Below are 22,736 nucleotides of genomic sequence, written 5' to 3' on the forward strand. Positions count from 1 at the left end.
AAGGATCTTGGGATTGTTGTTGATCACAAGCTGAATATCAGCCAATAGCGTGATGTGGCTACAAAAAAGGCAAATGCTACTTTAGGCTGCATTAACAGAAGTATGGTTTCCAAAACATGTGAAGTATTAGTTCCCCTCTATTTGGCACTGGCTAGGCCTCATCTTGAGTACTGCGTCCAGTTCAGGACACCGCACTTCAAGAAGGATGCAGACAAACTGGAACAAGTTCAGAGGAGGGCAACAAGGATGATCAGGGGCCTGGAAACAAAGCCCTATGAGGAGAAACTGAAAGAACTGGGCATGTTTAGCCTGGAGAAGAGAAGACTGAGGGGAGATATGATAGCACTCTTCAAGTACATGAAACGTCGTCACACAGAAGAGGGCCGGGATCTCTTTTCGATCGTCCCAGAGTGCAGGACAAGGAATAATGGGCTCAAGTTGCAGGAAGCCAGATTTCGACTGGATATCAGGAAAAACTTCATAACTGTTAGAGCCATATGACAATGGAACCAATTACCTAGAGAGGAAGTGGGCTGTCTGATACTGGAGGCATTCAAGAGGCAGCTGGACAGCCATCAGTCGGGAATGCTTTGGACCTAATTAAAGTATTTCACTGGACAACTGATCTATCCTGTCACTGTTGCTGCAAGGTACATTTTTGGGAAACTCAGGATGCATGGACTTTTTTCAACAGTTGGCAATGCCCAGAAACCCAGCCCAGGAGGGCTCTGCCTGTCATCAGCTCTTTCATCAGCCATTGATTGTCCTCTCCCCACCTTTCCTAAACATACCAAGCAGCAAGGGGAAAAGAAAGGAAAAGACCAGATGAAGGGGATGATGAAATCTGAGGTCTGTTTCTGTTTCTCATTTTCTACCAGTGAAGACTTCTGAACATACTTAGAGCCTGCATTACTGTTGAGAACTCTGGGAAGTGTAGCTGGTAACTGACTGTGAATAACTTTTTTAAAATCCACTTTCTAGAATTAGGAGAGGTATCTTAAAACCCAAGGAAGAAGACCAATCCTCCCCCAATTTAGAAAACCTGGGCCATTTTGATTCAAACCAGAATTCAGAGGGGGAAAACCTGGCTCAACCCATTTCCAGCATTCATCTCCATCACTAATTTCACATTCTGATATATGAACATATCTACTGTGTCAGAGCCTGGCTACATATTATACTCACCACATGAAAATTAGCTCCATGTAGCCAAATTCAGCCTGTTGAGAATACTGAAGGCTCTCCCACAGAAAGATAGAAGAAGCTTGGGGATGAGCTGTGGGGAGAGAATGAGTAAATGAACAGCAAGTGGAAGCCACTGTTGGCCTTTCTTCTTACATTTTTTTCTGCTTCTGCTTAGCGGTGGGTAATTTTCCCAGACTCTTTCCAACTCCTAGGGGAGTTGTTATCAATAATAAATCAGCTCCAGCAGCTTCTTCTTCTTGTGTATGTGTTTTCTTCCATCTCTAACTTTTTCTGCCTGTTAGCGGTACAGCATTCAGAATTATTAGCAGGCAGAGCTCTCATGTAGTACGTCTTATCTGACATGGTGAGTGCAACATGGACCCAGGCTCTTCCTCAGCATTGCATTTTAGAATGCAATCTGTACATTGGATATAATTAATATTATGGGAATTTAACAGTTCATTTAACAACCCTAAATGGCTTGGAAAGGAAAAGCACAATATTGAAGATGGATTCAGTCCAGGAAGAAAAGTACAGCTATTTGTTTTTCTTTACTGGAATTCCTAATTTTGTTGCTGTGGACTGCAACTTGGTTTTTCTACAGTTGTATGTTTTTAATTACATCATGTGTTGCTGTATTTACTTTACATCAACACTAATTGTGCCAAGCTACATCACATCTGTAGTGTTTTAATTAACTTTTATAATATTCAGTTCATTTGCGGTTTTCCATATTAGAATTTAGGAATACAAAATATGCAATATTATTTCAGAACATGAACAGCAAATTTTACATTAGATTTTTAGCATATGGAACAATTTCAGTGATAGAGTTGCCACAGGATCTTGTTTTAAATGGCAGTTTCATTTATATTGTGTTAGCAGATTGTCCTAAATGAAATTCAAGCTTTGGGTATAGATATGCATTGGGCAAGGTTAATCATGTGTTATGTGATGGGAAAAGGATAAGAGCAGTAAATCTCACTTGACTAAAACTGATTGAAACATGTGTCCACTCATTATTCTTGAAGTATTTATATTTTACAACTTAAGATACCTTTTCTTAATGTGATAAAGGAATGTGATTCTGCTTTAAGTCTCAAAAGATTAATCTTATATATATATATCAGAGGCATACCTTTTCTTAAAGTTTCTAGTAGGTGGTTCCTTTCACACTAAAAGACAGAGTCTGAATTTTTTCCACTCAGTATTTATTGACACTAGCTGATCTGACTGACAATCGAAATGCATACAAATTCTTTCAAAAGAATAATGGCATCCCCAGCCAATAGGATTTATTTATTTATTTATTTATTATTTGATTTATATCCCGCCCTTCCTCCCAACAGGAGCCCAGAGCAGATATTTTTTAACAATCAAGGAAACCACATGTTCATGATATTTATTTATTTATTTATGTATTTATTAAATTTATCTCCCACCTTTCCTCCCAAAGGAGCCCAGGGAGGCAAAGTGCACCACCTGTATTATAACTTTCTCTGTTTTCTATTTTCAGTTCACACTGCGTAGCATCATTGGAATACTAGTACTTGTCCACTGTTTCAAGTTCACTGGATTTTATTTTGCCATTCAAATAAAATATACCAGATCAGGGTTAAACATTCTTTAAAAGCCCAGGATAAGAAAAAGCCCTTTGTTTGGCACTGAAAAGTTAACAATGTAGGTGCTAAGTTAGGACAATGTATATGTCAGGTAAGCTTTTCTGAGGAGAGCATTCCAGAAAAATGATTCTACCACTGAGTAGGCTTTCTACCCAGTCACGCCAACCACACCTCATTCAGCTAAGTTCGCTATGGTTAAGCACACAAAACAAGAAGAAGTATACATTTCAAAATACTTGGGGAGGCATAGTGGACATGTACAGGAAGCATGTACTGTCTACTGTGTAGTTAGAAATTTGCATCTGTTTCACACTTTATGACAGCAAATATCAGAGTTCTTGCGGTGCCATGTAAAGTGAGAATCACCTCAAAGTTGGATTGGGAGCAGGGGTATAGTCATCCAGGGCCTCAGGGGGTCTTAGACTCCTTAGTTTTTTGGGAGCAGGGTCCCTATATCTCCAGCATCCTACGAGACAATCAGCATGAAAGGGAAGTGCATTAGCCACTAAGTAGAGTCTTCTAACATGCTTCCTTGTCCCTCCCTGCTGTTTGGAGCCAATCAGAATGAAAAGAAGATGAGTGAGCCACTCAGAAGACTCTTCTCATAGCCAACACACTCCCCTTTCATGCTGATCTGCTCCTAGGGACAGCTGTTGTTGTGGGAGAAGGCACATACAGAAAAGACAGGAGTGTGGAGATAATGACGGAGAGCAAGCAAGCAAGTGGGGGGGTGGCTTTGAGGGGGTATGGCATAACTATCATGAAAGGTCCCTGTACTTCTGGGTTTGCCATTACACTACTGACTGGGAGGGAGTTACACTTCTGGACATAAGAGATAAATGACAGCAGTGGCAATAAAAATGAATTCATGCAGGGTTATCAAGTGTTGTACTATTTTCTTGTCTCTTATGCAAATTTCTTTCAACTAGAAATTATATTTTTCTAGCCATTGCTTTACATATTCTGTGACAGCAATTCTCAGTGTTGATGTCTGATTACTACTGAAGTGTAACAACGTTTTCCTTCCCCTCTGCAGGAGTGAGTCTTACTGCTAATCTTTAGCACAGATAACATTTTCTGGTTGCTTCTGGTGTCCACAGGATGGCTGTGTGATCCTAAGGGGGTTAGTACCTTTGTAGAAAGCAGAGTGTCACAAGCCTTTAAAGAAGAGAATAATAGAGTACTGTCCAGCAGCCTGTAAATGTAACGGGTTGAATCTCTCCCAAATGACCACATGGTTTGCTGTGTTTCAATGATGCTATGGGAGAAGATAATCAAAGTTCCACTTTTCATCCAGACAACACAGCTGTTGTAATGGGAATGGGATGAGGCATGAAGGAGCGTATATAGTATTCTTGCAACTGATTAATCCACTTTAGACATTTTAGGCACACATTAACTTTGGACACAATTGATGAAATTAGGCATTTTTCTTCTCCCCACCCCACCTACCTCTAGCCACAGAATCCAGTCATAGATGCCAGGAGCACAGGAGCTGGAGGAGGAGCCCACTGGAACAGCACGTGTGGGTTGAGTGGGTTCTGCACTTCTATACATACTATGAAGGAGAGTTTTAGGGTCCTGTTTTATTCTTGGTTTTGTATTTGGTTTTAATGTTTCTATAAGTCACTTTTGTGGGGGAAAAGCAAGATATAAATACTATTGCTGCTGCTGCTGCTGCTGCTGCTGCTGATGGTGGTGGTGGTGGTTGCCATCCTGGGGTTCTTTGGGAGGAAGGTTAGGATATCAATTTAATGAATAAATCAATAATGTGTTACACACTAGAAAAGGTGGAAAGACCCCTTCCTTCTCGCATTCCTGACCCTGTCAAGAGAAGCACTGCATGAACCACTACCCCGACTACCAGTCACTTTGCACAATGTCCTTCCCCAGGCAACCCCCATGATAAATTAACCCCTCCTATGTTGCCTAGGTGTTGGACTATGACCTGGGAGACCAGGGTTCGAACCCCCACATATCCATGAACCTCACTGGGTGACCTTGGGCCAGTCACTGCCTCTCAGCCTCATGAAAACCCTATTCATAGGGTTGCCATAAGTCGGAATCAACTTGAAGGCAGTACATTTACATTTTTTATGTTGCCTATGTCAGCTCTGTCTGGTAGCATGCTAGCAGGCCCCACTTGCCCTTCTTCTCCCCTTCTATCCCTTATTGGTCCTTCTTCCCCTCCTCCAACTAATCATGTCATACAACTGGCAGCCCCACCCATCCCATAGACTGAGATGATGTTGTTAGTATGCTGTTATTAGTATGCTGTGTTGTTGTTTTTATTGTTTTATTTTATATTTGTTTTTGTTTTTAACAGTGTTGTAGGTCACTTGGAGACCTTTGGGTAGCAAGTGACTATTATGATTATGATTAGTGTGCCTGAGAGTCCTGGGAACTTGAATAAGCAGACATTGAAGGTCACCGGCCCATGGGCCCCAAGAGTCCCATCCTGAATCCAAATCTAGATGGACCTTTGGTCAGATTCACCAAAGCTCTTCTTATGTTCCTATGCTACATAATTAAGAGGCTTTTTAGTCTAGACTATATCTGAATTGTCATATTGAACTTAAATGTAGATTGTCTATTTTTCTTTTTTCAGAATGTTAGAAGATGATCTCAAGGTGAGCAGTGATGAAGAGGAAAATGTCCAGGTGAGAAAACTAAAATGTGTATATGAAAAGTGCATTATCTAATGATAAATGTTAAGGTGCGCTTGTAATGCGATAACTCTCTTTGTTTCAGAAGAAACACTGCATACAAAGCTGAAGGTCCAATCAGCAATGCACATTGTTCTATCTATAAAGTTGCAGCTCTTGGACTGAACAGTGAAGGCTGTGTTGTATGGTGCTGCAGTGTGTGCATGTGTGTGTGTGGACATTTTGCTAAATCAAGTGGAGGGATTTTGCTCTAGCCATAGCCATGCTGGCTGGGGCTGATAGAGGTTGTCATCTGAAACATCTAGAGGGTGCCCAGTTGGAATAGGTTGCAATAAGGGATAGACATCTAATGCTATTTGCTCATAGCCTCAGCCTCTCTTTTTTCTAGAAATTTAAACACTGCAGAATGTCCCATGAAAACAAGCCCAGACAATAACACAAGGTTTTAAAAACTTAGAGTATAACTATAAGATGAGAATGTGTGGTAGCATAAAAAGATTCTCAAGTTGTTACATTAAATAAATAGGCTTAGAGTTCAAGAAGCCATAGAAACAGAAGAAAACAAAGTTGAGCTGATAATATATCATGAAGCTGTAATTATATTATCCACACATTAGACAGACCCTTAATTTTAATTACATAAATGTATTTTCCTCATTTTAATTAGCATGTTAAAATTATAGCTTTAATTTATAGGCAGTTATTCAAAGATATAATGTGTGGAAAGAAATTTTCCTGTTTGCGTATTTAATTCCATTGACACTGAAAAAAACGTACCTTTTTAATCCCCAGTCAATACCTGAAGAGCTCACAATTAGCAGACCACTTGGTAGTTTACATAAATCTGCAAGTTAAAATGATCCAATTCCCTTTGTGATTTATAATGCATAAAGCAATAATTTTGCTGTCATTTTTCCAGAAAATGTCTGAAGCTTTGTGTCATGGAGATGTCAAAACCATACTTAAGATTGTTCAGAGCACTGAATTGTGGTGATTATTGCCTCTTAGTTCCCTGAAGTGTGGAATGGCACATGAAATATCCACATTACAATTCTCTGTTCTTCAATATAGAGGTCACTGGGCAGTTTAAATCATTCTTAGGTGCATTCTATTAAGCAGTGATTGCTAACTATTATGCAGATATCCCTTTGTTTCTTCTTCCTTTCTACTTTGCTTTCTATATTTTTAGAATAGGAACATTTTATAGCAGAAAGCAGAACCTTTAAGGGAAGAAATAAAAGTCAATTCTGGAATTCATGTCAATCAATGGTAAAAGAATTTGACTGACTAGTTTACATATGTGGAAAAATAATCTAATTTATTTTTACAACCTCAGTCTTGTAGGCAGTTTTTCTCTCTCTCTGCAGGATCAGGTTGGTTGCCACTGAGGTTTTGTGGCTGTGAACATTTATTGCCCACAGAGTCAATCAATCTGCATTCAGCAGCTTAGTCTGAATAAAAAGAGTCATTGTGCTTGTCTGGAATATGTAACCAAAGTTCATCAGGTCTGTTTGCCGCTCACATCTCCTGGGATTCATAAAAGGCAACACCCTGGTATGTACTCTTGGCATCTGCCAAAGAAATTGTGAAATTGTATAAATAGAAACTAAAAAAGCAACGAGAACACATCCTTAGAGACATTGCTCCAAAATGGAAAGAAAGTGAAAGAAAAAGGACTGTGTTGTAGAACTTTTGAATTAATAGCATAGAAAAACCATGGCAAATGTGTATTACAGTGTTATGATCTACGCAGATCAAGTGAACAATCATCTCAAGTATTGTCTGCTATAATACTGTTGCCTGGTCTGCCCTGAAAGGAAAGGATTTTGAAGTACCAAATGACCCTTTTAGGAGCTGGCATGAATAAATGTATCTTAGAGCATACATGCATTAGAACATTATTTGGATCCACGTGTGCATTGCTTTTTGCACAGGGATCTGTTCCCACCATTGAAATAATGAAAGAGAATATATAAACAGGAGTTTTGAATGGGCAGATTAGTAAATATTTTATTTTGTGGTATACACTGGGTAGCCATCCAATTTATCAAGAGCTTCCTGCTAGTGCAGTGTACATGCGTGTAAGAAACAAGTTGTTCATAGCCAATCAGGGATGCACTGTGCATGCTGTGCGCAGATAAGAATTAAACACAATGGGCAGAGATACCAAGGATCTGAAGCAACAGATGATGGCCAAATACCTACAACACTTACCCAAGGTGTAATTCATATGTTGTTGATATGGCATGGTTACATCCCAAATAATCTTCCCACATCACATTATGCCATCATGGTCAGGATTCAAATTGCTGCCAATCTGCTAGTGGGTCAAGTCCACAGTTTAGGTACTAACATATGATGCTTAGAGCCATCTTATCTGAGAGACCGCATTATATTTTATATACCCAGTAGGTCACTGCATTCTGCAGGAGAATTTCTCCTTCAAGTTCCTAAAATATCAGAAATCAACTCCAGTAACTTGGGGCACGTTTTTCAGTGTGGCTTCCCCTGTTTTGTTGAACAGCATCCCTGTTGAGATATGGCAGGCAGCCTCTGTCTGTACTTTCCAGAAACAATTGTAGACATTTTGTTTTGACAATCTTGCCCCAGCTCGCTCAGCCCCCCTGCTCGCTCACTCCCTCACTCATCCTGTCACCCCTACCCCCACTCTCTTTCCCTCGCTCACTTTGAAGTCATGAGAGACTATAACTTACCACCTCACAGCTCACTCTTTATTTCAAAAGTATTCTGCAAAGTGGTAAACTATGATCTTACTATGTGGCCATGACAAAGCAAAACACTCTGGCCCTGCTGAGGAGGCTTTTGCTGTGGCTGCCACTCTGTCCTTCCACCCGGGGAGGGCCCTTCTTTCCTGCCTCCTCCTTCTCCATGATGTGGGGGATGAGCAGAGCAGAGCAGATCAGTGATGGGGGGGCAAATCTCTTCCCTAGCCTTAGATAGTCATTTTGTATTGTTTTTAAACCTATTTTAGTTCTTGTTTTATACTGTTTTAAAAACTATTTTAGCTGTTTTATGGTATGTTTGTAAATTGGTGTAAGAAGGATATAAAAGGCAATTCATAGATTAATAAATTTTATATATATACACATACAGAGACAGACACAAATACATGGTTTGACACAAAATGTTGCCTGGATCATGTGGTTGTTTCCCATACCACAACCAGCAGCCCCATCAGGAAGCAACCATGCAAGTGCTGGAAATAGCTATGCAGGATTGGCACTTAGGAAATGCAACTAGGGGAAGGGCCTCTTCTGTTGTGTTTCTCTATAAAACCACCAATACCCACATTGGCATTTTGGCACCTGCTATAAATTCTTTTACTCTCTTAAGGCCAGAGTTTAAGAGAGTTACTTGTAATTTATTACTTTTTTGAGTAACAAGTGGGTAACTTCGTTACATTTTGCTTGTAACAGAACAAGTGGTAATTTCATTACTTTTCAGCTGCAACTGTAACGTTTCCGGCGTTCTGGGGGGGAGCAGGTGAAGTTTTCTGCTGCTGTGACTGGTGAATGAAAGACATGGGCCTCACACTGGGGTTCTGCGCAGCATCACTCTTTCCTCATGCTCTGTGTTAAGAGGCACGAGGGAGGAAGTGGAGAGCCAGACGGTGTTGAGTGGAGAGAGAGAGAAAAATATTGTTTCAAGAATGGACAGTGGTGGAGAAGAAAGGAGTGGAGGGAAAAAGCCTGAGGGCATGGATGGAGGAGGAGGTGGCAGCAGCAGAATGGAGGTGAGGAGCTCTGTGTGTGTGTGTGTGTGTGTGTGTGCGTGTGTGTGTTAGGGTTACCAGACCTTTCCAGCTTTCAGGGGTGATCTCCAGACCCACTCTGGATGTCACTTGCCCTCCCCCGACTGCCTGTGTGCTAGCACACTGGCCCTACCACCCCCCCTGCTCGCTCACTCCCTCACTTGTCCTACCACCCCCACCTCCGCTGTCTTGTCTCCGCTCGCTTGGTCACTCCCTCACTTGTCCTATGGCCTGCCCACCCCGCTCTCTTGGCCCTGCTTGCACACTCCCTCACTCGTCCTACCGCCCCCGCCCTCTTGCCCCCACTCGCTCGGTCACACACTCCCTTACTCATCCTACCACCCCACTCCCACTCTCTTGCCCCTGCTTGCTCAGCCCCCCGCTTGCTCACTCCTTCACTCGTCCTAACGCCCACCCACCCACCCACCCCCACTCTCTTGCCCCCACTCACACATTCCCTCACTCATCCTACCGCCCCCACCCCCTGTCTCTTGCCCCTGCTCGCTCAGCCCCCCTGCTTGCTCACTCCCTCACTCGTCCTACCGCCCCTACCCCCACTCTCTTTCCCTCGCTCACTTTGAAGCCATGAGAGACTATAGCTTACTACCTCACAGCTCACTCTTTATTTCAAAAGTATTCTGCAAAGTGGTAAACTATGATCTTACTATGTGGCCATGACAAGGCAAAACATTCAAGTGACCCAATCATGGGTCTTACCCCCCCCCAAAAAAACCCCACCTACCCTGCTATGGTTGGGTCAGAGCTATTTTCCTGAATAGGTTTTCTGAAAAATCAGCTTCACAATATGTTTAGAGACAATGAAATACAGACCCTAAGCATCTGTATTAAATAAAGGACAAAGCAGGCACTGTGCCTTTCACAAAATTCCTAATTGCGTGAATGTCTTTTTACAAATAAAGTGCAAGCATGGGACCTGCTATCTGTATTGGGACTGCAACAGGGACCAAAGGATTGAAGCCCCAGCGCCTACCCCTTCAGCACCAAGGTCCCAATCTGGATTGGGGGCTGAAACTTGCAGTTTGCTTTATAAAAGCCATTCACAATTGTGTGAATGGTGTCACGTCTAATTTGACCCTAAATGTCACCAATTTGCAAACTACACAGGCTGCTACTTTGTATCAGCAATGAGAAATAAATCATGCTGATCACAACTCCAGTTAAACCCTGTGCTATATGTTATTCAGTTTATTAGAACAGTTCAAATTAGCAGTTGCTTGGGCAGCAATCATTTTAAACAAATTATTTTGGTTTTTATCACCCTGCAATGTTGAATTGCTTGATATTCACAATTCTCTTAAATGGTCACATCACTAGGTACCAGTTGTATTCAATTTACATTTTTTTATTACCATTACTAAAATATTGTGTGATTTCATCATCTATCATAATAGCCGTATTTCATGACACTGTTAATGAGCATTAAATCTAACAGTTATGGCAATTAACTCCATTGGCACATCACTGCCTTTTATTGGGTGGAACAAGATCAATTCATATACTCCTTAGGCAGAAATAGTCAGCAAATCTAATCTTTCTGCAAAAATCTTCAGGGTTGTAACAGTTGCACCATCACAAAAATCCTATATTCACTGGCAAGTGATGTGATGCAAGTGAAATGGTGGTTGTCCATAACTTGAAATGTTTGCCCTGGTTTATCAGATTAGGAAAGTCTAAGTCATGGGTAACCAATGTGGTGCCCTCTAGATGTTGTGGATTACAGCTCCCATCAGCCCCAGCCAGCATGACCAATGCTCGATGATGGGAGATGTCATAGAAATCACCTGGAAGGCATCATATTGGCTGTCCCTGGTCTAAATAACATATTCTTGCTGCACAGGATGGTGAACAATGCATTTAATTTTTAAAAGACGTATGGATCACACAGTAAGGGAAAACCTGGATGTGTATATTATATGTTTGCATCATACAAAGACATTTCCTTTCCAGCTAGAAGCTGAATGTTGCAGGTGGAAGTTGAATGCATATAGACCACATGAACAGTTGTCACTTTAATGGAGACGATGAGCAGAAAGCAGCACATCCCTCTCCATCTCTAGGTTTGAGTTTTATAGAGAATGGATGAGGATCCCTCTGTGCAATGCCTCTTTTTAAAAAGCAGGGGCCCTTTTAAAGGAGGCAATGATCAGCAGGGTTTGTGGTTTGCTTCTCACCTCTGTTGGCAAATAATAGCTTTTGTGCCAAAAATCCACTTTCATAAAAACATGGTGCAGCACTCACTACTATTCTATAAGCCCTTTCTCAACCTTAATATAAAGTATCATAAGGGTTTATAATGTACCTTGTTCTAGACACAAGCTTATATAATAGAATGTTGTGGTGTATGTGAGAACAAAATGAGTACAATGGTAGCATAAACATTGGCCAGATCTGTATATATAATAGAATAAAGTCGCATAGCCAAAGTTAGTATAGTAGACTGTACCACTTTAAACTGCAGGTGGGTTATATATTTTAATGCTTTCTCACATTAAAAAAAATCTGCATCAAGAAAATTAGAACATAAGGGGAGATGTTCTAGTTTAGCCTGTACCTTGCTGTGCTTTTTCTGATGCAGGGTGTATTTTTTTTTTTTAAAAAATTACCTACAGTTTAAAGTGCTTCAGTTCATTCTCAGGGCTCTGCCTCATCCTCCTGTATATGTGCATTCAATCTATATTACATAGTGTGGCCTGAACACTTCTGAACACTTGGGTGACTGGGAGCAAAATAAAACCCTCTGGAATGATCATGGGGGGAGGGGGAAGAACTATCTCCAAAATTTTCAGGAGGGGCTTGCTATTCACCTTACTTAAACAGTACCAATCAACTTTTTGGCTACTGCATTTTGTTTCAATGGAGGCCTGTTAACTATCTCCAAGGGCAGCCCCATCTAGAGTGTACTACAGTCATCTAACCTGGAGGTTACCAGAACATGGATGACTGTGGCCAGGCTATCTCTGTCCAAGAACAATTACTTAATGAGCAAAGAAATTTTTCTGGGAAGTACTTTGACAATTCAGACTGTATGATGAACTTAGTTTGGCATGTCAAGACTGAATACTCTCGCTTAAGGTTTCAGTTGCATGGGGTTGCTATATTCTTGCGATGAGGGAGGAGGTGGAGAGTGAGATGGGTTGGAGTGGAGAAAACAATTGTTTAAAAAAATGGATGGTGGTGGTGAAGAATGGAGTGGAGGGAAAAAGGAGCCAGAGGGCAAGAACATGGATAAAGGAGGAGAAGGAGGCAGCAGCAGAATGGAGATAAAGAACTGTTGAGGTGCAAGATCACACACAAACACACACACACAGAGAGAGAGAGAGAGAATACTGTGTTTGCACTTGACACACGAAGTGGGCTCCACCACCCTCTCTGGCTACTGTGCTGCACTTGCAGTATTGTAACTATTTTGCATCTCAGGGGAAAATGTTTGCTTGGGTGAGTGTCCCTTAGTTGGTGGCAGAGCAGGGTCCGGGAGGTGGTGAAGTGACAGAGATTATGCTTGCTGGCTGAGGGGGGGGGTTGCACTTGGTGTGATGTGCAGATCTGAGTAGTGGCCTCTGCCTCCCTCCCCACCTCTCTTACCAATGGAGAGACCACCATTGCTATCTTACGGATAAAAAGAATTATTCTACTACCTCTGGATGTGTGTGTTTATTTTTAATGTTGTTTTAGGCTACTTAGATGTGCAGCAGCCAAGGCCAGCACCTTGTAGGCTTTTTTTTTAAAAAAGTAACTGAAATGTAACTATAGTGATTACTTTTGAGAAAAAGCAAAGTAATAAGTTACTTTCAGAGCAATTGTAACTGTAATTACTACTTTTATGGGCCATGTAATTGTAACTGTAATTTATTACTTTTTAAAAGTAATCTTTCAAGCTCTGCTTAAGCCTTTCCTGGAAATTATTACTTGTCCGTTCTTAGTCTGTTTGCTTTGGTTTTACTCTTTTCATGGTTATTGCATAGGCGTTGGTGTTATTGCACTATATACCACTTTTTTTGTACTGTACGCCACTTTGTAATGTTTAAATGAAAAGCAATATAAAATATTTTTAAATAAAATAAATAACTGATGAAATGCAAATTCTGGCCATGGGGAAGTTCTTTTTCAGCAACAATAATACAGTATTGATATTAAATGGACCTTCTTGAATTCAGGTTTGGTTATATATTTTCACAAACAGACAGATACATACAAGTTTACAAAGATAAAGGAGTTTTCAGATTGTATCATTGGATGTTGAACCTTCTTTAGATATGGTAAAAATAGGATAAATTGCCAGCATAATATTGCATGTGGAATGGAAGAGATGGTAGAATCAGGCTCCCTCTCAAAATGAGGTGAGGATATCAATGGTTGAAAGGACAGAATACGTGGATGGAAGGAACTAGTCAGGCAGGACTAGGGATTGACAAGTATTCCACTGAATTCAGATTTAGCACTGGATTTTTCAGAGGTCTGCATATTTGCCATCTTTGCAGAGTGATCCTGTTTGCTCCAAACTTCAGTGGCTTTCCCCCCACACTTGTTTTCTCCATCTCGAATATTCCCTCGAATATATTGTTCTTGTAATATTTTTACTCACAGCGTAGCACAGCACAGCATTATAGTGCTCTCTCTTGCTCTCTTCTCACTCTCTGCCACTCCCCACCACTCCAATGATCCAAACTCCAAAACAGGAGGGAAAAAGCCAAGTCTCAACCACGTTGACTTGAGGAGGAAGTGGGGGAGCACTAAAAGTTACTTTCATCCTCAGCCAATCTCTGCTTGCTTGCTAATGTGAAAACTGACCTGTGGAGAAGGAGGCGGCAGCAAAACTGCTTTCCTTTCCTTTATCCGGGTGCCTACTCCGAGGGAAGCTCAGTGGTGGCCCCCAAATTATGAAATGATCTTCCTGATCAGGTGCGCCTGGAGCCAACACTGTTACCTTTTCGGCGCCAGGTCAAGACTTTCCTCTTCTCCCAGGCATTTTAGCATGTGTTTTTAAATTGTTTTTAATTTTTTTTAAATTGTGTTTTAAAATTGTTTTTGTGTTTTAAAATTTGTATATTTGTTTTTATTGTTTTTAATTGCTGTAAACCGCCCAGAGGGCTTCGGCTATGGGGCAGTATATAAATGTAATAAATAAATAAATATTTTCTTTCAAATTATCAATATTTTATTTCTTTCAAAATACTGATATTTTCTTTCATTTATGGATATTTCCTTTCAAAATACCAATATTTTGAAAGAAATATCAATATCAGTATCAATATTTTTCAAAGAAAATATTAATATCAATATTTCTGGAGATGGGAAAAATCAGATCAGTAAAAGCATCAGAAAGTGGACAAAGAACGAACTCAAATCAGTAGTGCCTGTTGGATTGACGGGATGCTTTCAAAGAGGCACAGATCCCATCCCTAGACAGGACCAAGGAGACAAAGAGGAAAGAAGAAGGTAGCAACAGGGATGAATGATGGCAACAAGCACAAAATTCTCAGGCAAAAGTGGGAAGTATTTAGAGGTAGCCTGAATCAGCAGAAGGATGGTATGCACCAACAAGGAAAATGGCCACTAACCCCAGTAGACATGTTGGAGAGTTCTGTAGGAAACAGATGCGGAAATTGCAGCTGTTTGCATTTTCATCCCAGATCTGGAATGGAAATAAATCCATGATCAGTATTTGCTCACAGCATTGTTTTTGTTTTTCAAAGCCCGCAACAAAACTAATGACATTTTTACATTGTTTTGACATTTCCTTTACATTGAAATGAATGATGTGGAAATAATTATGTTATTAGTGGCGTTAAATTCATTATTTACATAAATTACATAAATAATTACATAAATTATGTTAAATGGTGGACAGCGAGATTAATAGCATGTTTGCAATGGAATGGAAATAGTTCTGATTGTGACAAAGACAGGTTAGAACAGAAATTGCTGCCTTCGTATATCCCTAAGCCCCAGGTAAGAGCACCTAATTTTCTATTAACATACATTCCTATAAAGGATAGAAGCAGAATAATATAGAAACAAGATACCAAAATAATGTGGAATAAGAACCAAACTAAGCATTAAGCTAAAGGCATAGTTGATGTTGCATTATTCTTTTTTATTGTTGTTGTTGAATTACTGCTGTAGGGAAGCCAATAAGGATCAGGACCACAGCAAAGGGAGGGTTTTTTTAACCCTCTTCGCTGCTGTGTTCCACCCCCAAGCTTTTATTTGGCATAGGAACTACTATTTGGTGGCAATGGCATTTTCTCGCCCAGGCTAAAAGCAGATTCAGTGGGGGCAATGTTTGTTGGGAATTGGAATCCAGTTTTTAAAAACCCTCCTCATATGCCACCATCCGAATCCTGATCAAACACACACAAGACTGCTATTTAAAGTGTTTTTTTAAAAAGAATCACACATCATCAAACTACGTTTCATTTAAGCAATACCATTAACTTGGTTTTTTAAATAAAGTATAGCCGAAATATTTCAGGGGACACTAAAATTACCCCATCACCTGAACCTTAGCCTTCCTTAAGGTCATATTATCTGATGTAACTCCCAAACTTAAAGTATTTTAGAACTCAACATTGCAAAGCTAGATTGACTATGACAGCTTTCATTAATAGTGTCTTAGTTGTAGTGCATCTAAAATTGACTAACAAGATTTTAATAGAAGATGGTTTAATGATTGTATATAGCGATCTCAGCAGCCACTGCCCTTTGCAGCAGATGCTTGTTGTTTTTAAAAGCCTCCTTGTGTGTCTATTGCTGGATGCCCTTGCCCAAAGGAAACAGTGCAGAGACAAGCTGTGTAATGCTGTGTGTACAACACAAAGAGCCTTGATTTGAATGTACTTAATTGAGAAAAGGTCAAGTGAATATTTCACAATAAGGACACTGAAATTCTGTGCTTATAATAAATTATGCAAAATAAGCACCTGGCAGTGGTGGCTGGTATCCATTAGACTTGCTGGAGCTTCTTGGCAGCCAAGAAGGTCACATGGGAGGGGCAAAGAAGGTCAGATTTTCTCCCTCCTTTCTTCCTCACAGAGATACTGTAGACACTTAAGCATTGCAGTTGTACAAATACTTAGCAACTTAGGTTGCAATCCAATAATGTCTACTCAGAAGTAAGCTCCATTGGGTTCAGTGTAGGGTTGCCATATTCATGGCCTGAGACTGATCCCGTATCTTTAGGGGAAGAGAGAGTCAGCCAAGTGCAGGTGTTCTTGCAACTCTAATGGGAAAAACCACAAGGTGGAATTCTCCCTTCCCCTTGCACAACTTTTAAAGATACAGAAGACCTCTTGGTTGCCAGGCCAAAGAAAGGTTTAAGGTTAGTTGTCACTTCAGATGTGTACAATGGCCAACCAGTTCTGACAAATTTCAGCACCATTGAAAGGTCTGGGTCAGTGCTGGTAGCTGCTTGAATGCATTGAAGGAGTGTGGTAGATATTGGTTTAGAAGCTTGTAGAAGATTTACATAGATTTCCTCAATCAACTGAGTTGTTTCAGGGTCTGGAGTTTCCAGTGGATTTCTTGACAGTGTGTCTGCTACAACAAGAGTCTTGCCTTGTCTGTATTCTGCTTGATTGTACCTCATCATGCATAAAAGGAGTCGCTGACATCGTATTGGTACTGGATCCAGATCTTTGCAATTTATCAGTGGTACCAAGGGTTTATTGTCTGTATAGAGTGTAAATAATTCTAGCCCATAGAGGTATTTTGAGAATTTTTCATAAGCCCCCAAAGCAGCTAGACATTCCTTTTCTATCTGAGCGTATTGGGTCTCAGCTTCTGTTAGTGTTCTTGAGCAACAGGCCACTTGTTTGAACTCTCCATCATGATTTTGGAGTAGTATTCCTCCCAGGGCATAACTGCTGGCATCAGCACTCGCTATGGTCTTCCGGTTAACTTCATAGTAAGCAAGTGCTGGAGCCTTTGTTAAGAGATTTTCACTGTTGAGAAGGCCTTTTCTTGGCTTGAACCCCAGCACCATGTGCTGTCTGCTTTCAAAAGTGTCTTTAATGGGTGTAGTTTCTCTGCCAAATTTGGCAAGAAGCGTCCTAAATAATGTACCATGCCCCAAAATCTTTTCAGTCCTGTGATGGAGTCTGGAGGTTTGATTGTGGAAATGGCTTCTACTTTCTTAGGATTTGGACTTACACCATGCTCATTTATGCAGTGTCCAAGATATGTAAAGTCTTTCTGGCATAAGATGCATTTGCTGCTGTTGAGTGTTAACCCTGCTGCCTTTACTGTTGCTAAGACTTTGGCCGGTGTTTCATCATGTTCTGCCATTGTGGCACCATAAACCAACACATTGTCCATGAACACTGAAACGCCTTCCAGGTGTTGTAACAGCTCCAACATTTCTCTCTGAAACAGCTTAGGTGCACTTGAAATTCCAAATGGCAATCCCCTGAAAAAGTATCTCCCAAACGGAGTGATGAATGTAGTCAATTTAGCAGTGTCGGCAGCTAGGCGGAACTGCCAGAATCCACTTGCAGTATCAAGCAATGAAAATACACAGGCACCAGCTAACTGTGGCAGGATATCATCCATAGTAGGAAGAATGTACTTTTCCCGCTTGACAGCTTTATTTAGTTTTTTTAGATCCACACATATGCGTACTGTTCCATCCTTTTTTGGTACTGGAACCATTGGTGCACACCAATCAGGTTCTGTGATAGGTTCTATGACTCCACAGTGAACCATTCTATCCTGTTCTGCCTTTATTTTGGGTAGCAGTGGAATTGGTATTGTTCTGACAGTGTGAATAGCATAAGGTACAACCCCTTCTTTGAGCCTTATTTGTACTGGTGGTGTCTTCAAAGCTCCAACTGTGTTAGGAATTTCTGTGGAAAGCTCATCTAACCTTTGCACCAACCTCATAATAGTTGCAACATCTTTGCACAGATCACATAGACCTTAAAGTCATAGTCATTGTCTCTATAGCAGATTCTTGCTATGAAGTATCCCATGCAATTTAGATTCTGTCCTCCAGGACCAGTTAAAACTGCTGTTGTTTGCTGGAGACTAGGCAGGTTAGAAAAAGACTTGTAAACAGACTCAGAAATTATGCTAACATCTGCAGCAGTGTCCATTTTAAACTTTATTGAAAGCCCACTGATTTGTAGTGATACTTCCTAAGGATCTGTGGAATTTTCCACCCATGTGACTGGACCCAGAAAAAAATTGTTCTTGACTTTTCTGCTACTCCACAATTTCACTCACCGTTCTAGTGCAGCACACAGCAGCAAAATGACCTATCTTCTTACATTTGTGGCATTCTGCAGCCTTTGCAAGACAGACTGCTCTTTGTGTATGCCCTTTCCCACATCTTGTGCATCTAGGGGCTTTTGTTTGAGCATTAGATATTTGGCTGTATATTTGTTTCTGGTGTTTTGGAGTTTGGGGTTTCCATTTCTGCAGGGGTTTCTTGGCTATTTCTTGCAGCCCTTTTAAAGCACCCTGTTCTTGGACCTGGCCTTTTATAAGCTCTGAGTTTCTTGTAATCTCCACAGCCCTCTCCAAAGTGAGACTGGATTCCATCTGCAGCTTCTGGGACAGGTCTTTATCCAAAATTCCCACTACCAATCGGACTCTGAGCATTTCACTCCCGGTGTCCCCAAAAGCACATTCATCAGATTTCTCATGCAGCCATCTTATGTAGGCCTCTGCAGATTCCCCTGGTTTCTGATGTCTCTAGTGAAAGCATGCCCTCTCATGAATGAGATTTTTCTTTGGCACAAAATATTCATCAAAGTTCCTCAGGACTAGGAGATAGTTATCCTGGCCCACTGCAGCAGCAAACTCAAATGATTTAAATATCTGCTCTGCTTGCTGGCACCTGGCATAAATCAAGGAGCATACCTGAATTTCTTCCTTCTCTCCATTCAGTTTTGTAGCAATACAGTATCTGGAAAACCTCTGCTTCCAATCTGGCCATGCTGCAGGCCTAGTGAAATCAAGGGTCTCTGGTGGGGAAAACTTTGCCATTGCTTTCCTTTCTTTTTTCCCCAGTTGTCCCAGGAGCTCTGCTACTCTGGATACACTATGAGGATTTCTTAACTTCTGACACAGTGTTATATTGATCAGGATGAGACCGAGGATAAAATAGAGCTTCTTTATTTAATAATTCTTAAACAGTAAAGCATCTCAACTTGTTCTGTACTACACTTCACCCAGCACACACAACACTGACTCACTAACTCCAGTAACTAAATCTGTCTAGCTCCCCCTAGGGCAGCCTTTCCCAACCAGTGTGCCTCCAGATGTTGTTGGACCACAACTCCCATCAGCCTCAGCCAGCATTGCCAATGGTCAGGAAAGATGGGATGTCCAACAACAACTGGAGGCACACTGGTTGGGAAAGGCTGCCCTAGGGTGTGTAATACTCTCTAGAGAAAGTTAACTCTTTCTTTGCTGTGCATCTAACCTAAAGACACATTTCACTACACCAACCACCACCATATATTCTTTCCCTCCCCCCGAATAATAATATTTTATTATTTGACTCACACAAGTTTACTCCACACTCATTCATTTTCTTGCCTTCTGTGCTACATGCTGGTGCCAGCTGGCTGACTAGAACACACACTCTTTTTCACTCACACACGTACTCACACTCACTCACACACACACACACACACAGTAGGGTTGGGATCCATTGGCCAGTGCTGGTTCAAAACATCCTATTGACCTAACAGGCCGGTATCAATTTGAGTTTCTTCTTTGTCCACTAGCTGCTGTTTTTACCAATCTGGTTCTTTTCTTCACAAAAATATTGATATTAATATTAATATTTTGAAAGGATTGACAAAATTATTCTTGATATTAATATTTTAGAGGTTTTCAAAAATAGCTACGGAAAATTCTAATCTGCGACAATAGAGAATAAGTGAATTAATAGAAAATTCAGTAACAAATCTGAACTAGGCGAAATTCTAGCACATCCCTAACATACACAAACACAATCTCTCTCACACACACATTCATAATCACACATACACACAGACACAAAGCAACAAGTCAACCAGTTATTACAGTTAAATCAGCAAAGCTCCTCTCTGCTAAACTTAGCATGCTGCAAAAGCTGAGGGAAATGATGGTTGCACAGACTGGAATGCATGATTCTTTACTAGGGCTTCAAAGCCAATTCCAGGATAAGTCCTGGCGTGGCTTCAAAGCCCCATGATTGAGGTGTGGCCAAGCATGCCTTGTCGTGCAGGGGACGGGGCAGGGTGGCCATTTAAGCCCTGCTCCACCCTCCCTTGGCCTGTTTCCAGCCTTGTGTGATGATGGAGCAGATCACCAGGGACCTTGGGTACCTGCTTGGGTCTTGCCTGGTGGCCTGTTTTGGTGGTGGGCGGGGCATGAGAGAGAGGACCTGGACGGAGAGGCAGCATCATCAGGAGTGGTGGCACAGTTGTGGCGGCATCTTTGGCGGGCTCTTAGAGGCCCGCAAGGTTTGGAGTGGGGGCTGGGGAGTCTCGGCTAGGCCTGGCAGACCTGCTCCATATTGCAGCCTCTTATGTGGCCCAGCTGGTCCAGCTGGCCTGCTAGGGGCCTGGAAAGCAGGATCGACAGCTTTCGGGTCTGGACAATGATTGTGTGGCCGCGTGACCAGCCCCTTTTTAATTTTGTGGCCTTTCTTTGGTGCAGCAGCCAGTTGTGGCCTAGGGTGCAGCATCCATTTTGCACCAGCCATTTTAGGTGGAGTGGGGATAGGTGGCCATTTTGGGGCCTAGTAGGTAGCAATTGTTAAAGGCAGCCATTTTTGGAAGGGCAGCCACTTTGGTAAGGTCATTCAGTGGCTGCCATTTTGGTAGGGTCATTCAGTGGTGGCCATTTTGGTGAGGTCAGTTAGCAACAACCATTTTGGTAAGGTCTTCCATGGGCAGCCATTTGGGGAAGGTAGTAGGAAGGTGGCCATTTTGGAAAGGTAAATTTGGGTGGCCATTTTGGGAAGCTCATTCAGAGGGTGGCCATTTTGAGAAGGTCTTTTGGAAGGCAGCTATTTAGAGCTGGTCTTTTGAAAGAAGGTAAGCTGGGTTTGTGGTACCATGCCTCTAAAGAAGGGCAGGGGTGATTCTAAGGGGAAGCGGCAGGGAGTCTGATGTGGAGGTTGCTGCATGTAATATGTGGGGAATGTCTGGGTGGCCTTTGGGCCCTTGAGCTGTAACATGGGGAGCTGGAGCTGCTCAAGGCTGGCCTTACACGGCTTACTCAGGGGCAGTACCTCCTGTATGTGTACGGGGTGTTTACCCTTCTGCCCAACAGCAACCTATGAGTGATGCTTGTAAACAGGTTTGGACCCACAGGAGCACTCCTGGTGCAGGGGTAGCCCAGCTTAATGCTGATCCGTTGTCTTCTGTTCAGGCTGGTGCGCTTCCATTTGGGGAGACATCAGCTTCTCTGGGGCACCATTTGTTGTTGGCGACAAGGGAGCAGATTTGGAAGGGGGAATACAGAAGGAGAAGGAGAAACAGAATGAGAGACAATGAAAAGTTTAAAAAGAAAAAGGTGAATAGATCCTAGGGTAATTGGATGGCGGGATTCTTAATTTATTGTGGGGGTGATTCAGCGCCAGCCAATGTGAGCGGCAGCTTTGGTGAAATACCTGGATATAATATTTAGGGCATACACTGAATTCATGGGGTCAGTGTGGCTGGCTAGCTTATGGTGAATCTGTTAGAATGACAGCGGCAGTTGCTGTGAATTTACAATGGGACAGGAAAGACCTGGAGTTGTGGTTGCAGTTCATGACTGCAGCTCGACCTCTGCAGGGTGATACCGATTTCCTGGGTAAGTCTGCCACTGTGGCACCTTCCCGTGGGTCCGTGGGGCAGGGGGTTCAACCCCGCCTGCTCTGTTAGGAGTTCAGTGCTGAGGGCTTCTGCAACAGGAACCCATGTAAAATTAGACATGAGTGTTCCATTTGTGCTGGCTCCCACCCCTTTGCCAGCTGCTCTAGAACTCAGGGATTTAGGGATTTACAGAAGTGGGTGGAAGCCTGGATCTGGAGGGCAGCCTTCAGGTACGGGCTCCTACCCCAATTAATATTTGGTGACTTTTGCCTTTGCTCCATCAGTATCCTAAGTGGGAGGATTTACTTGGAAGAAGGTTGTTGTTTTGGTTTTAGGATTCCAGTTGTTGGGCAGCATTGGCCGTACATGTCGGGGAATCTGAAGTCAGTAGTTGGAATGGAGCTAGTGGTGCAGGAGAAAATAGATAAGGAAGTAGCTGAAGGAAGGGTTCTGGGTTCATTTTGTTACCTCCTTTGCCCACTTTAAGGGTATCCTCTCTGGGCATTGTTCCTAAAAAAGATCCTGGATAATATTGCCTCATTTATCACCTGTCTTACCCAAGGGGGCAGTCCGTGAATGATGCTATTCCTGAGCATTTGTGTTTGGTACGTTATGCTTCCTTTGACAGCGCAGTTGTTATGGTTCGGCGTTTTGGCCCAGGCACTGTTATGGGTAA

The 22,736-nt window shown here is 41.9% G+C and overlaps 1 protein-coding gene across 1 annotated transcript in view; it reads left to right on the forward strand.

The window, feature by feature from the left end:
- AFF3 (ALF transcription elongation factor 3) overlaps positions 1–22,736 on the forward strand; it is a 424,912-nt gene that overhangs the window by 300,212 nt on the left and 101,964 nt on the right. Inside the window, exons 8-9 of the mRNA XM_061626864.1 lie at positions 5,416–5,467; positions 8,975–8,977. Coding sequence (XP_061482848.1) covers positions 5,416–5,467; positions 8,975–8,977 — 55 coding nt within the window. The remainder of the gene's footprint in view (positions 1–5,415; positions 5,468–8,974; positions 8,978–22,736) is intronic.

This window comes from Rhineura floridana, chromosome 5 (assembly GCF_030035675.1).
Source record: "Rhineura floridana isolate rRhiFlo1 chromosome 5, rRhiFlo1.hap2, whole genome shotgun sequence".
NCBI classification, from domain to species: Eukaryota; Metazoa; Chordata; class Lepidosauria; order Squamata; family Rhineuridae; genus Rhineura; species Rhineura floridana.